The 16,449-nt window shown below is 35.3% G+C and overlaps 1 protein-coding gene across 3 annotated transcripts in view; it reads right to left on the bottom strand.

Moving 5' to 3' along the window:
• Nucleotides 1-16,449, bottom strand: part of PPA2 (inorganic pyrophosphatase 2) — a 99,658-nt gene that overhangs the window by 44,319 nt on the left and 38,890 nt on the right. For all 3 annotated transcript variants that reach the window (XM_012436554.3, XM_012436555.3, XM_012436556.2), the window contains one exon: nucleotides 9,006-9,132. In XM_012436554.3, coding sequence (XP_012291977.2) covers nucleotides 9,006-9,132 — 127 coding nt within the window. The remainder of the gene's footprint in view (nucleotides 1-9,005; nucleotides 9,133-16,449) is intronic.

Genomic DNA, 16,449 nt, shown 5'->3' with positions numbered 1-16,449 from the left:
CTCATACTTTACTACATCATGGGAATAACTGAAACCTAAAAAAACTGTAAGAGGTCTAGGTTCAAAAACGAGACAACAGGTTCTTAGTGATTTAATTCCATCTTAATTATAATATATTTAACTCAATTTGTCTTTGTTCTTCAACTGCCTCCTCCCACAGCCCATCCTTACACACCTACACCTATTAATAAGAGGAATAAAGATCAAAAGAGCTGTCTTTTCACTGGAATCTCTATCATTACCCCACTGATGCCTAAATTATGTAAGAGCAACGGTCAGCACTCTCAGAAAGCAACAATGTCTAAGGCCACAAATACAGCTGATTACCCCCAGCATTTTTCAGAAGAGTGATGTGATACAGCAATGAAGAACATGGGCTATGGAGCCAGACTGGATTGGAATGGCTGGCCATGTGATTTAGGCTAGTTACTAACCATGCCTTCCACCAAGTGCCTCAGTTTCTCTATCCTTAAAACGAGAATAACATATCTTAATTGAAGTTGTGGGAAGTTAAACATATTCCAAAAGAAGCGCTTAGCATAGTTACTTCCTAGGCATATGCAATTGTTCAACAAATGTGAGAGCTCTTAGGTTGATGATGCTGATATGCAAACCCCTTTCCAAGCCAAAGAGTACATTCTACTGTCTTCTAACACACACCGGAAAGCAAATTGAACTCTATTCTTCTGGTTATAAAACAAGAATATTTTCCTTTAAGATCACTATGCTACTCTATTTTCCCCTAAATGACAATATTAAGTTGTGTTTTAGGAAAAAAATCAAACACTACATTAATTTGCTTATTTTTAAATAATTACAGAAGCACTAGAAGTGTTTACTTAGCAAATGAAAATGTAAGCCAAATAGATTGTGCTTCAACATGTTTATTTTTGCCTTAAAAGAGAGTAAGTAGTTTTGATTTTTAAATTTCCCTAAATATGAACTTAAATTCTCTCTCTCTATATAAGACATACCTTAATAATTTTAGGACAAATGTGAAGCCAACCTATGAAAATGTCAGAACTGTCTCATTTTAAATAATTGCTCATATAATTTATTCATCCACAATGTATCTACCTCAATATAACTGTTCTAATTTCAAATGTTTTAAAGCTTTCATTTTTTAAAACTATAAAATCACTGCAGAGGTAAATAGTAATTGCAGCACAACAGAAAAGAGTTTTCATTCATTTAAAGACCAAACAAAATAAGCCTTCATTGGTCTGCAAGCTGAAATAGCATCTAGGCCTAAATTAGATTCTCACGACATTAGCTCTCCTGACATAAGGTCCTTAGGCATCAGTGGCAATTCTGAAGAGGCCCAAACATCTGTTTGGTGAGTATCTGAAGCTCTATATTATAGAAGGTGGTTAATTTAACCATGAGAAAAATGACACATGCCCTAGCATTTCAATATTCTTAAAAAGTGCTAAACTTGGTTATTTCATAACCAAAGCTATTATCTGCACTGGCCAAGGCATTTTCTAGTAACAATTTAGGTGTCTGGGAGTCTTATTAACTCTTTTAGTCCATTAGGGTACCAATAAGAGCATTAGGGCCTGAAACCTAATTACAGGGGATAAAATGGTCTTAGTGCTCCGGTAATGAGCCTGCTGAAGTGACCAATTTTCTATCAGGGAGTACAAGGAATTTCATTTCAAATGTTATTTCGACATTTTTTAGATTTTTACAGTTGCTATTCCATTTTTAGAAGGTATAACTACAAGACTTAAACAGTAATGTTAAAGTTACAGAAATATAGCAAGAAAAAGTTTCTTACTAATTGAAAAATGTTCTCTGATGCAATGGCTAGTTTAAGTTCAGTCATTATAGGTAAAAACTATAAATATCAAAACAAGATATTATAGCCTACCAAAGTCTGCACATATGTTGATTAGGATCAAAAGTTATTTCATTTTATTTATTTCACAAAAAATAAAAGTTATTTGTTCACAAGTAAAACAACCCCAAAACTTCTTTGAAGAATCACAGCTGAAATGTGGCTGTATGAATAGAGTAAAAAGAAAATACACACACATAAGGACATACTATGAACTGAAACAAGCTTCATTTTCAAAAAAGAAAAAATTTAGCAAATCGTGTCAAAGAACAGCTTTTTTTTTTTTTTTTTCTTTTTTGAGATGGAGTTTTGCTTTTGTTGCCTAGGCTGGAGTATAATGGCATGATCTCAGGCTCACTGCAACCTCCACCTCCAGGTTCAAGTGATTCTTCTGCCTCAGCCTCCCAGTTAGCTGCAATTACAGGCATGTACTACCACACCTGGCCAATTTTGTATTTTTAGTAGAGATGCGGTTTCTCCATGTTGGTCACGCTGGTCTTGAACTTCCGACCTCAGGTGATCCACCCCCATTAGCCTGTTTGTCTAAAGATAGTAAAAACTAATAGGATGGATTTAATTTTATATTTATTTATTTAATTTTATTTTTATAGAAATGAGGTCTCACTATGTTGCCCAGGCTGGTCTCATGCTCCTGGACTCAAGTGACCCTCCTGTCTCAGCTTCCCAGAGTGCTGAGATTACAAGTTTGAGCCACCATGCCAGCCAAGGATTTACTTTTTAAATGCCTAATAACAATAAAAAAGTATAGGAAATTTAAAAAAAATCTCTATGTCGTCCTATATTACACATATACCTAGAAAACTACAGAACTAAAAAAAAATTCCAGACAGCTGCCCTCCCCTAAATGTTTTTAATTTTTCTCATTTATCTAACGAATATGCTAAGAAGTATAGATGACAAATGTTTAAACGGTCATAAAATCACTTATTCCTTTGTAATAGAAATTCTAATTTATACACAGTAATTTATATTTAAAGTTACTGCATTAGATATTTTTCGAAAATGGACACCAGCCAACAATGAAAAGAGAAAACTAAAAAGCAGGAATGGTAGAAAGAAAGTAGAACTAACCAAGCATTGAAAAGAAACCTGCAGATGACAGCTATGCAGGAGGCTCAGAAAACAGTGTGTCCAAAGATGATCATTTAATAAACAGTATGATAAACTAGATGAATAATACTTACATAATACTATAAATGCTATTTAGTTTTTAATTTTCAAATTCAACCATGAGTCAAAATATGAAAAACAATGACATTTAACATAACTTAGACATTATCAATTTTGACATTGTAGAATTGATGGTATAACTGAGAGAAGCTAGGTTATAAGGGACAGAAAAGGATAAAAATATAGAAACCAAATACTAAGTTCCAGACTAGGCAGTTAAGAGTTATTGGTCAAAGTCAATGAGGCAATAAATCCAGCTCAAAGTGTAATACTTAGAGTTATTAGGGTAACAGAAGAAATATGGTAAAAATTTAAAAATTTACATTCCTTGTTTTTCAAAGTAATAATTTCAGTCAACAGGGAAAATACATACATTAAGAAATATAAGCATATCATTTACAGAATAGAAGCAACCATTTAAAAGAACAAAAACCATCTGAGATAAGACATGAGAAGTAAGATGAGGTGGGAGGTAGAAAGCAGAACTTTACTTTTCATTTTATATACCTTTTTTGTACTTCTGAGTTTTTATTTCCAGGTATAAAATTAATTTTTAATTGAAAAAAATGCCATTAAAATCCTGTGTTTGTGATCTTAGATGGTAAATATGGAAGAGATAAACACCAAAACATTTTAAAAGTTGCTTGATTTAGGATTAAATACTGTTGACTAAAGATAATTTTTCAAAAATAAAAAGCATTTATACTACAATCTCTTCTTCCTTTCAATTTGTGCCTACGTCAATTTTTTTCCTGAGAGACTGTAAAGTAAGAGAGAAGGAAGAAAAGTCAATAAAGATATGCAGAATATATTAACAATAATGTGAAAGTAAAGGGAATGAGAAAACAATGTGTAATTCTTAAAACTACCAAACTTGCTGGGCATAGTGGCTAACACCTGTAATCCCAGCACTTTGGGGGGCTGAGGTGGGCAGATCCCTTGAGGCCAAGAGTCCTAGACCAGTTCGGTCAACACGGTGAAACCCCATCTCTTCTAAAATACAAAAAATTAGCCAGGCATGGTGGCACATGCCTGTACTCCCACCTAGTCAGGAGGCTGAGGCACAACAATCACTTGAACCCAGAAGGCAGCAGTTGCAGTGAGCCAAGATCGTGCCACTGCACTCCAGCCTGGAAGACAGAGAGATACTCTGTCTCAAAAAACAACAACAACAACAACAACTACAAAAAAAACTACCAAGCTTATTTTATAAAATCTAGATATAGGAGAATACTTTAAGTACTAACTAATGTGAACAATATACAAATATCCTTAAAATAAACAATTTTCATTTTCCTCATATACTTTACTCATTCTAGAAATAAGCACAAAACACAATGTCAGCATGTCACTTCAGAGCAAAACATGTCAATAACATCAACTAGTCTTAATTTTAGGATTTCAAAAACATATGAGTAAGTGTTATCTTTTTCATGATGAAAATAATACATGTGAGAGCGATCCAAGATGACCGATTACTAGCAGCTCAGGATTGTAGCTCCCAGTGAAAGTGCAGAGAATGAGAGGACGCCACACTTTCAGACGAATTTTTGTTGCTCACGGACCAGGAGATTCCCAGCGGAGGAGCCCCACAGGTCGCCAGCGTGACTCTTGTGGCCAGCGCGGCGGTTTTGCCGGCACCTCGGCGCGGCGGTTCTCAGTGCAGAGTAAACGGGACTGGGTCCCCTTTCGGTCGACGTTTGGAGCTCCGGGAAGGCAGAGTCGCCCATTCAACTGATTGAAAAAGGGACTCAAGAGGGAAGCCAGACCGGAGATTGCCAGGCAGAAAAGCACCATGAATCTTAATGCTGCTGTTTTAGCTGGCGCAGTGGGTTGCTCAGATTCTGGCGCTGGGAATCAACAAGTTTGACGTCCACTCAGAGACCTAATTTGAAAGTTGGTAATTACAAAGACGACAGGTGGATAAATTTACAATGATGGGAAGAAACCAGCATAAAAAGGCTGAGAATACCCAAAATCAGAATGCCTCTCCCTCTACAGGGGAATCACAGTTCCTCATCAACAGGGGAACAAGGCCTGATGGAGAACGAGTGCGTTCCATTAACAGATTTAGGTTTCAGAAGGTGGATAATAAGAATCTTCAGTGAGTCAAAAGAACATGTTCTAGCCCAACGTAAAGAAACTAAGAACCTTGAAAAAACGATTAACAAAATCCTAACGAGAATAGACAATTTAGAGAGGAATATAAGTGAATTAATGGAACCGAAGAATACAATATGAGAACTCGGCGAAGTATGCACAGGTTTTAACAGTCAAATTCATCAAGCAGAAGAAAGGATATCAGAGGTCGAAGACCAAATTAATGAAATGAAAAGAGAAGACAAGATAAGAGAAGAAAGAGTAAAAAGGAATGAGCAAAGTCTCCAAGAAATATGGGACTATGTGAAAAGACCTAATTTATGTTTGATAGTTGTACCTGAATGTCATGAAGAGAATGAATCCAAGCTGGAAAATATTCTTCAGGATACTATTCAGGAAAACTTTCCTAACCTAGTAAGGCAGGACAATACTCAACTCCAGGTAATACAGAGAACACCACAAAGATATTCCTCAAGTAGAGCGACCCCAAGACACATAATCGTTAGATTCATCAGGGTTAAAATAAAGGAGAATTCTAAGGGCAGCTAGAGGGAAAGGTCAGGTTACCCATAAAGGGAAGCCTATCAGACTCAGCAGATCTCTCAGCAGAAACCCTACAAACTAGAAGAGAGTAGGGGTCAATATTCAATATCCTCAAAGAAAAGAATTTTCAACCCAGAATCTCATATCCAGCCAAACTAAGCTTCATAAATGAAGGAAAAATAAAATTTTTCATGAACAAGCAAGCACTCAGAGATTTCATCACCACCAGGCCTGCTTTACAAGAGCTTCTGAAAGAAGCATTACACACAGAAAGGAACAACCAGTATAAGTCATCCCAAAAACTTACCAAAAGGTAAAGAGTATCTCCATAATGAAGACTCTGTATCAACTAATTGGCAAAATAGCCAGATAGCATTAAATGACAATATTAAACTCACAAATATGAATATTAATCCTAAATTTAAATGGATTAAATGCCCCAATCAAAGACACAGACAGGCAAATTGAATAAAAAGTCAAAACCCATCAGTATGCTGTATCCAGATTCATCTCATAAGCAAGGACACACAAAGACCCAAAACAAAGGATTGGAGGAAGACTCACCAATCAAATGGAGAGCAAAAAAAAAAAAAAAAAAAAAACCAAAAAACAAAACAAAACAAAAAAACGAGTTGTAATTTTCATCTCTGACAAAATAGACTTTAATAGTAACAAAGACTAAAAGAAACAAAGAAGGACATTACATAATGGTAAAAGGATCAATGCAACAACAGGAGTCAATGATCATAAATATATATGCCCCCAATATAGGAGCACCCAGATACATAAGACAAGTTCTTAATGACTTATAAAGAGACCTGGACTCCCGCACAATAATAGCAGGAGACTTTGACACCACATTGTTAATATTCGACGGATCAACAAGACGGAAAATTAACAGAGACATATATGATTAGCACTCAGACCTGGAACAAGTAAACTCAGTGAATATTTATAGAATTCTACACCCCAGGTCCACAGAACATACATTTTTCTCAGTATCACATTACACCTATTTTTAAAGTGACCAAATAACTGGAAGTAAATCACTCTTCAGCATTTGCATAGCATTTCACAGACTTAAATGAAATATTGGTTGGCTGTTTGTTTGTTATTTTCTTCCCTTATTCCTTCCTGTTTCTGCTGTTAAGCACAATTATCGGCATAAAAGAGGTTTTTAACACCTATTTTTAGATTGCATTCCAGCCTGGGCAATAGAGCAAGACTCCTGTTCTTTCTCCCCCTTTCTCTTTCTCTTTCTTTCTTTAAAAAAAAAAAAAGAAAAAAAATAATACACGTGTTCACTTTTAATACAATGATAAATGTACTGTTTTTCTAAAACAATAACATCTTGTTTCAACTATTCAAATCCAATAATTTCTTCTCAACCCAAACCTGCAATTGGCTTTAATGTTTCTGTATATCTCTTCATATAAGCAAACATGAAAGGAATTTAGAAAGATGTCCAAAGTGCAAAGTCATCTCCATTCTGAGTACACAACAGAAACAAAATGAACAGAGTTAAAACTGTTTATTCTAACACTTAGGAAACTCAGGGGTGGTGCTAGGCTTATGTGATCTACTTTCAATACCTCTCGTTACACATAAGTAAATTACTAGAATCAAGTATGAATTGCTTGGTATAATACTATAGATGGGCTGTATATTGCTCAATACAGTACTGAGCAATTCACACTTTAGAACCAGACAGAAGTGAGTTCAAACTGTGTACTATTTACATGTTTGCAAACATGGGCAAGTCACTTACACTCTGAGCATCTTCTAAATTAGAAACAATAATATCTACTGGAACAGGCACCAGTGCTTGTTATATGCTAGACAGTTTAAAATGTTAAATCACATCTCCAACAGTTACTGAACTATTTCTCTCTAAATAATATTTTCATTTTCATTCGTGTTCTCAGCGTTTTCAGCTTAAAGGGGCATCCCTTACACAGCTGCATGACTTTGGTGTGGCAGATCACACATGAATTCGGTGGATGATTTGTTTTGGCTGCCTGTGGCACTATTACATTATCAATTCTCATTTGAGGAGCAGTTAAGGTGCTAAAAAATGTTTTTAACTGAATAAAATGTATTTATTCTTCTCATATATGTGTATATGAAAAGTATAAAAATAGACAAAATCAGGGTAAAATAACGAGATAAGAAATATATATGGTTTATAGACTTGAGGCTTATATTTTAATTGTAGTTTTCATATTTTAGTTTTGACTCTGAGGTTACATGCACTTACCCTATTAGACCTCTCCCTTTCTCAATTATATGCGAAAATGACAAAAAAAAAGATCTCTCTTGCTGTTTCGAGTGCAAGAAAAGGTATATAAACTAGGAGAGATTAATATATTAAGTGTTTATGAGGTTCAGTCACCTTAGAAATGATAATATTTTCCAGTTTAGAATTGAGGTTTATAAGGAAAAAGGATCCTGAGCAAGAATAAAACAGAAAAGAAAAAATGGAGGAAAAAATTGGTCAAAGAATAATAACAGTTGTCATATATTCAACACTGGTATATAAAAGCCAGATGCTTTAAATAAATCATTTCTTATATTGCCAACAACTTTACAAGTAGGTATAATCATCTCCCTTTATAGATGAGCAACTGGAATTCAGGAATGATCTACCCAAAGTCACTCAGCCAGGAAGCAGCGCAGCCAGAACTTAAACTGGAGTCTGTCTAAACAAAATTAAATCATGCTAAGCTATTTTCAGAACTTAAAATTTCTAGGACATCAAAATTTCATTAGAGAGCAGTTACTTTTCCTTTCATTTGTACAAGAAGAGATAAGAACTAGGCGCAGAAACAGCTTTGGTCATCAATGAACACTCTTTTCTTAGTTTCTTCTTGTTAGTCATACGAACAAAAGAGATTTCAAGGTAAAAATGCCAGTATTGTATGCTTTTATCCCTAGTCAAAGGATGTTTTCAAAACAATTCCCATCAGCAGTTGGGCCATCAAAATCATGGAAGTAAGGAAAGAAGAAAGGAGGGAAGAAGGTGTGAAAGGGAGAGAAGGAGAGTGAAAGAGAGGTGACAGGAGAGGGAAGGAACAGGGAATGGAGGAAATCCAGTAGAACACACTTTCTTCGTTTAAAATATAATTTGTATCTCTACATCTTTTCCTCTGCCTTACTACTCCTAGCAGTATTACACATCTCAGACAAAACCATACTGAATTGTCCTTATATTCCATAGGCAGACATTTTTTAAAAAACTACATTTAACTCCCTTATGTGAATTTCTTTTAAGTTCTAAGAATTCCAATGACACACTAATTTGCTTTCACTTTCTGGAAACTAACAGTCTTACCATGAAACTTTGAGGCTTCAGGATCATTCACATTGATAGCAATTAATTTCCAATCTGTTTCACCTTCATCAATAAGAGCCAAAATTCCGAGGATCTTCACTTGAATAACTTCTCCACAAGAAGGAATCTTTAAAGAGAAAAGAAATTCACTATTTGCATGGCTTTCAAGAGATTACTCCCATATGACAAAATCCATATAAAAGATTAAAAGAACTACAGACAGAAATAAAGCCTCAAAAATTAAAAATGATATAAAAATAGCCAAAGTCTGCCTTGCAATGTCCCTTTAGAGTTAACTTTCTCAAAACTTTTCCACCAATGATTGAATTGCTTTACTGATAAACAAACAAACAACTTGTCCTCCCACTGCAAACAACTAAAAAACTGGACAAAATATATGAAATCACTCGTTTCAGACATTAAACAACAGGAGGTACAGTACTGTGACCCTACACAGAAGTAAACGAATGAGGAGAACCATGTGACTGCCCTGCTTTCTGCTCAATGCACATTCCAAACCACAAAAGATAGAAAGAAACCCAATAAGAGAACAGGGATCTCACTGAGGTTAAAGAACAGAGTTAAAAAAAAAAATGGGGAGGAGGCTGGGCAGGTGGCTCACACCTATAATCCAGCACTTTGGGAGGCTGAGGCAGGTAGATCACAAGGTCAAGAGATCAAGACCATCCTGGACAACATGGTGAAACTCTGTCTCTACTAAAAATATAGAAATTAGCTGGGCATTGTGGTGCACGCCAATAGCCCCAGCTGTTTACGAGGCTGAGGCAGAAGAATCGCTTAAACCCAGGAGATGGAGGTTGCAGTGAGACAAAATCATGCCACTGGAGACAGAGCAAGACTCTGTATTAAAAAAAAAAAAGGCAGGGGATGAGGTAGCTGCAATTTGTAGGGCATGGTACCAGAGATGAGAAATAACTACAGCAATATAATAGGGGTTCCTTTGAGACACTGATTAAATACTAACCTGTGCATGCATGGGATGAGACTCTGTAAGTCAAGGCAAATAACTGCCAGAGGCCTATAAAATGAGTTCCAACCACCCAGGAAAACCTTAGTCAGCACAAGGGGCATTCTTTAGTGAGCCTACAACAGGCATGCCATAGTGTAGGACTAAACTAACTCTCAAATAAAGGTTACTCTAGACCTGTCCTAACGAAGTTTTAAAAGTACCTAGACACAACTAAACTGACTCACAAGTAACTATGTGCAAAAACAAATATTCTTTAAAGGAAGACAACAACATCCAGGCACCCAACATAACACAACATCCAAGATTCTGTCAATACATAAGAAAATGTAAGCCCTAAATGGGGAAAAAACTTAAAAATCATTCAACAGAAACATTTCCAGGAATTTTAGATGATGGAATTTACAGATAGGAACCTTAAAACAACTACTGTAAATATGCTCAAAGATTTAAAGAAAAACATGAAAATATGGAAGAGAGAAATGGGAAATATAAAAAAGAACCAAATGGGACTTTAAGAGCTAAAACATACATGATCTGAAATGAAAAATTCTCTCAATGAGCTTAACAACAAAATAGACTTTAACAAAGAGAAAATTAGTGAACCTGAAGATACCGTAAGAGAAACTTTCCAAAGTGAAGCACAGAAACAAAAAGGGTAAGAAAAAATTCACAATCCCAGTGTCCTCTGGGGCAACATCCAGCAGTCTATCTTATGTACAAATGGAATTCCAGAAGGGGAAGAGGAGGCAGAAAAATCTTTGAATAAATAATGTCCAAAATTTTTCCAAATTTGGTGAAAAGTATAAACCCAGAGATTAAGAAAACGTGCACACACACGCGCGCACACACACACACACACACACACACACATCAGAATAAACAACAAAAAAAAATCCAAAGTGAGGCACATCATAATTAAAGTGCTGAAAACTAGTGACAGGGACAGAGAATACATCTTAAAAGCATATAGAAGGGAAAAAAAGATTATATAAGCGTTGATGATAAGAATGACAGCCGATTTCTCTTTAGAGGCAATGTAACCCAAAAGACAAAGAAATGAAATCTTTAAAATTCTTAAAGAAAAACACTACCAACCTAGAATGCCTGGGGTCAGAGAGACTTTACAAAGGGGAAAGGGAGAACTTTCTGGGATCATGGAAATGCTTCATATTTTAATTGAAGGAGAAGGATATGTGAATACATATGTGAAAACTCACTACATACTTAAAATGAGTAAACTCAATTGAAATGGAAGAAACCATGAAAAACAGGCAATTCACAGAAGAAATGAAAACAGCCTTTAAGGGTATAAAAAGATGCTCAAGCTCATTCATGATATCACTACGTTGTGGTTTAAACTAATATCCCTCCTTAGTGTTTGCAGAACTCTCACACAATAGGCTATTGCTTGTCATCTTGATCCTGTCCTCCATATTTTGCTTTCTCTATTCTGGAGGGAATTTCTCTGGCTGCCAGCTCTAAATCTACAAAGGCAATAATTTTTCTTGTTCTATCCAGAGGAATCAGAAGTTGAAGCAAAATCTTTTAATTTCACTCTACTGACCAAAACAAGCCCAGAAATTATGGACATAAGAGAGCATAGGTAAGTGTGGCTAGAACTGCATTATTTTATTACCAAGAAAATTTAAAGATATATGAGAATCAAAGATGACCAAGAGACAGAATACAAGAAATGAGCAGATGAGAGTAACTAACTAAGCTGGCACATCTTCCGGTGGCAACACTACTCCTGTCACTGGCAGCTATCATCAACAAACCTGAGATTTTCTGTACGAGTATAACTTACTCCCTTATGCCTACCTACAAAGTTACACATAAAAGTCAATATTCCAAAACTGAAAGGTTAGGATAAAGTCATTTGAAGGTCTAAAGACTATTTTTTAACTTTAAAAAAAATCAGAATCTCATCACATTATGTAAGTAAAAACAATCCATATATTAAAAAAATTAGGCACCAAGAAAGTAGAGCTGTGTATAGTTTCAACCTATTGCAATCTGTGCTGAAACCAAAGTTATTTACATATCTTGAAATTTAAGGTATCTACTAGGCCTAGAAACTCACACTAAATAGAAAATAAACCTACATGTAAGATTACATAATATAAACTTGACTCCTGCTGCTTGAGGGGAAAAGAGACCTGAGAATCCTTTTACATTGATTCATAGTACCTTTTTTACAAACCACATTTATCAGCTACAGTGAAAAGTAAAACCCATTAGAGCAAAGTCTTAAGAAAATAATGAATGATATTTACAAAGCAAGTTTCATAAAATACTTTAAAAAGATTTTATGAGAAACCCAGAAATAGCAGGACTTAAGCAGATGTTCCATGTGCTTAACAAAGTTATTTATTTCAGTGAGGTTCCCTCAAGCTGCCAATGTCAAGTTTATATGCATGCATTCTTTCTATATCCTTTTATTTTTAAAGGTTTAGTTGGCTATAGATTTTCACTGTAAACCTGGAATCTGAACACATGCTTCAGAATAAAGTTCTTCGTAATTCAAAATGCAGTTTTACACTTAGAAAACAAGGTATGTAGAAAAAAAAGTCACTTCAGTGTCCAGAAATTATTTGAGGGAAAAAAAAAATCCAGAATTTTAAGTGATAAAGTCAAATCAATCCTGTCAGAATATTTGGAGGTTGATTCTAAAATCTTAATTTAAATCTGTATGGAGTTGTAATTAGTTAACACAACTGACTAATGTGATTGTGTAAACTAAACTGAAATCTGAACTTCAGAGGAATATACACAATTATATTAGCCAGACTCTCACATATTTAGCTTCTATTAAGTACTCAGCTCTATATTAGGCACTACGTATTAATAAAAGAAAGAATCCCTGTTCTCAAGGATTTACAATCTTATCTGGGTGACTTAGATACCTCAGGGCAGGACAGAATAATATAAGACTGAACACATGTGAGTTTAAATGTGTCATATCAACACTATGTGCATCATTTCTCATGGCTGTGCCTTCTTCATTTCCAGTGCCACTGCCCTGATCTAGGCAACAGAGTGTGAAGGTAGGTTCTCCAATATGATAAAAGGACAGGATAGAGGCTATAACAAATCAGAAGACTATTATAACACTGTAGATAGGAGGTAATTTAAATCTAGATTAGGGACGTGACAGTGGATAGCCTAGATAAGGGTAATGAAACATTTAAAAGGAAAAAACAAACAGTGCACAAGGAGAAAAGAAAGTGATTTACCAAACACACACTGTGTGATGGGCACTAGAGTGTGTCTTTTATATGGATCATTTTATTCTTCACCTACAGAAACTACTGTACAGTGTAGATATTATCCCTATCTTGGAAATAAAGACACTGGGATTCACAACAGTCAAATAATTTTTGTCTGAGGCCACAGAACTACTGAATGGAACATCTGGGATTCATACCCCAAACTGAGCCAGAGCTTCTTCTCTTGCCAATCTGTAGTGAGAAAGCAGATCAGTCCTTGCTTGAGGACAGAGGGTTGGTAGAGGCAGAGGGAGAGATTACAAAGAAGTGTGAGAAAACATTCGGGGGTGACAGATATGTTCATTTTCTTAATTTTGATAATAATTTTGCATGTACTTGTATCAAAAGTCATCAATTCATACACTTTAAATAGGTACAGTTTATTATATGTTAATTACAACCCAATAAAGCTAGAAAAAAATCTACTTCACATTTATGGCTAAAACTATTTTTAAAAAACGCATTACTTTCTTGGATAAAATAATTATCCACATTTGTTTAAGATAAAATCAGACATAAACTTGTTTTAGTTAAAAGAATTGTGATACCCCTGGACACAGGGAAGGTAGCATCACACACTGGGGTCTGTTGGCAGGGGGCTACGGGAGGAACAGTGTTGGGGTGGGGAGGTTGGGGAGGGATAACATGGGAAGAAATGCCACATATAGGTGACGGGGGGATGGAGGCAGCAAACCATCTTGCCATGTATGTACCTATGCAACAATCCTTCATGATCTGCACATGTACCCCAGAACCTAAAGTACAATTAGAAAGAAAATAAAAAAAGAATCATGATACCATTTCACACTCACTAGGATGATTGTTAAAAAACAAAGATGGAAAAGAATGAGTACTGGTGAGGATCTGGAGAAACTGGAATCCCTGAATATTGTTGATGGGAGTTAAAATGCTGTGGAAAACTGTTTGGTGTTTCCTCAAAGAGTTAAATTCAGAATTACCGTATGACTCAGCAATTACATTCCTAGGTGAAAAAAATGGATAAGAGTATTCAAACAAAAACTCGTACATGAATGTTCATAGTGGCACTATTCATAATAGCCAAATGGTAGAAACAAGCCAAATGCCCATCAACTTGTGAATGGATAAGTAAAAGGTAGTATTATCCATCAGTGGAATATTATTCAGCCATAAAAAGGAATGAAGTACTGATATGTGCTACAACATGGATGAATCTTAAAAGTATGCTAAGTGAAAGAAGCCAGACACAAAAGGTTACATATTATGTGAGACCATTTACAAGAAATATCAAGAATAGGTAAACCTATAGAGACAGTAAACTAGTGGTTGCCAGGGGCCAGCTGGAGAATGAAATGGGGAGTGGCTGCTAAAGGGGATGAAGTTTCCTTCTGAGGTCATGAAACATCTGGGACTAGATAGATCCAGGTGATGGTTGTACAACTTGTGAAGGTATTAAATGCCACTAATTTTAATATATATTTTTAAATGGTTAATTTTATGTGAATTGTACCTGAATTAAAAAATTTGATCACAAATTGTTTTTGATGGTGGTGGAGGCTGTCATATACATGGTCAAAATGAACCATAATAAAACAGCTCCTAATCCTTAAGTCCTCTCTCCCCAAACTCTGTTATCATTAAGTGAATGGTTCACTTCTTTCCAATACCTACTTCAAGTTTATTTTATAATAAACAAAATACTTTTTTGTGTTTAAGTATAAAATTGATCAAGTAATTTCTTTAAAATGTCAATAAAAAAATACAAACATTTATAAAATTAAAGCAAAAGGACACAAACTTTTTGCAGAAAAACTTGTTGCAACGCAGTTGATTTAAAACAAGACGAATTAATCAAACATTTTCTTAATAAAAGTAAATCTCAAAAATCAGAATTCTGTCATTTCAAATAATGAGTTGAAATCATATGGCTGTAACCTACAAACTGTAAATAATATAAATAGGATGGATATAAATATGTGTATCAATTCTCACAAGTATCAGCACTAGAGGCAGAATGGAATAGGGCAAGCTTGTCCAACCCACGCGGCCTGAGAGCACCATGTAGCCCAGGATGGCTTTCAATGTGGCCCAACACAGATTTATACACTTTTGTAAAATATTATGAGATTTTATCTACTTGCTTTTTAGCTCATCAGTTATTGTCAGTGTTAGTTCATTTTATGTGTGGCCCAAGACAACTATTTTTCCAATGTGGCCCAGGAAAGCCAAAAGATTGGACACCCCTGGTGTCGAGACTAGGAACACAGTCTCCAAAACAAGATACCTGGGATTCTATCCCACATCTGCCAACTCACTAGCAATGTAAGTTTGGGGAAATTACTTAATTTCCTTGGAATATAATTTTATATAAAATTTGGAAATAAAAATACCTGTTTCACAGGTTAGCAGTTAAGAATAAATAAGGTAATTCATATACAGCACCTCAGATAAAGGTTTATAGACTAGAACTTCACTATAAGCATCAGTATTAAGTTTGGTTTCCCAAAGGGAATCATTCATTTTTCCCCCTTACCATTCTCAGTAAACAAAAATGTTAGGAATTTTTTTTTTTAAAGTATGCACCTCATGATCCTAAAGGATCAAAGAATCAAATTTTCTGAGGCACTCTTTATATGTTATTTCCTACAGTGATCTAATTCTATAAAAGGGCATGTGACTACTGTTCATAGCATTCTCATAAAAACACCAAACCTCCAATTTTGTCATCTGCTTTTCTATTTCTTAATAGAAAAAGAAGTTTCATCTTCCTTATGTCTGCAAATTAACAGGCAAACAACCAAACTACTTCCACTCTGAAATTAGACTTCCATTTGAAACTACAAAAAGATGGCTCTGGAGATAGAAAATGGGAGATGTGCAGATTTATCTGGGCTCCTCTGAACTGATTCTGGCACCAACTCACAGAAGCCACTGTGTGATTAGCTCAGCTGCTTTTTTTGCATGCCTCCAGGGGTTAATAGCTAAAGCCACATCTGTGAAGGAAATACAATGACAACACTGTCCATGGGAAGAGACATTATGAACAAAGAATGAAAATTCTACAGTTGAGGTCTCAATTGTCTGAAATATTGTCTGTTTCTTTCCCAGTCCCCGCCCTCTGGCATGCTTCTTGCCAGCTGCAATCACAAAGTATTTCTGATACTTGTCCTCAAGTTTGGACTGTGGTTGCTTAAATTCTAGATTC

This window comes from Aotus nancymaae, unplaced genomic scaffold (genome assembly GCF_030222135.1).
Source record: "Aotus nancymaae isolate 86718 unplaced genomic scaffold, 86718_ANA_hifiasm-v0.15.2.pri h1tg000033l, whole genome shotgun sequence".
In the NCBI taxonomy this organism is placed as follows: Eukaryota; Metazoa; Chordata; class Mammalia; order Primates; family Aotidae; genus Aotus; species Aotus nancymaae.
This window is presented reverse-complemented; position numbering and strand designations above follow the sequence as displayed.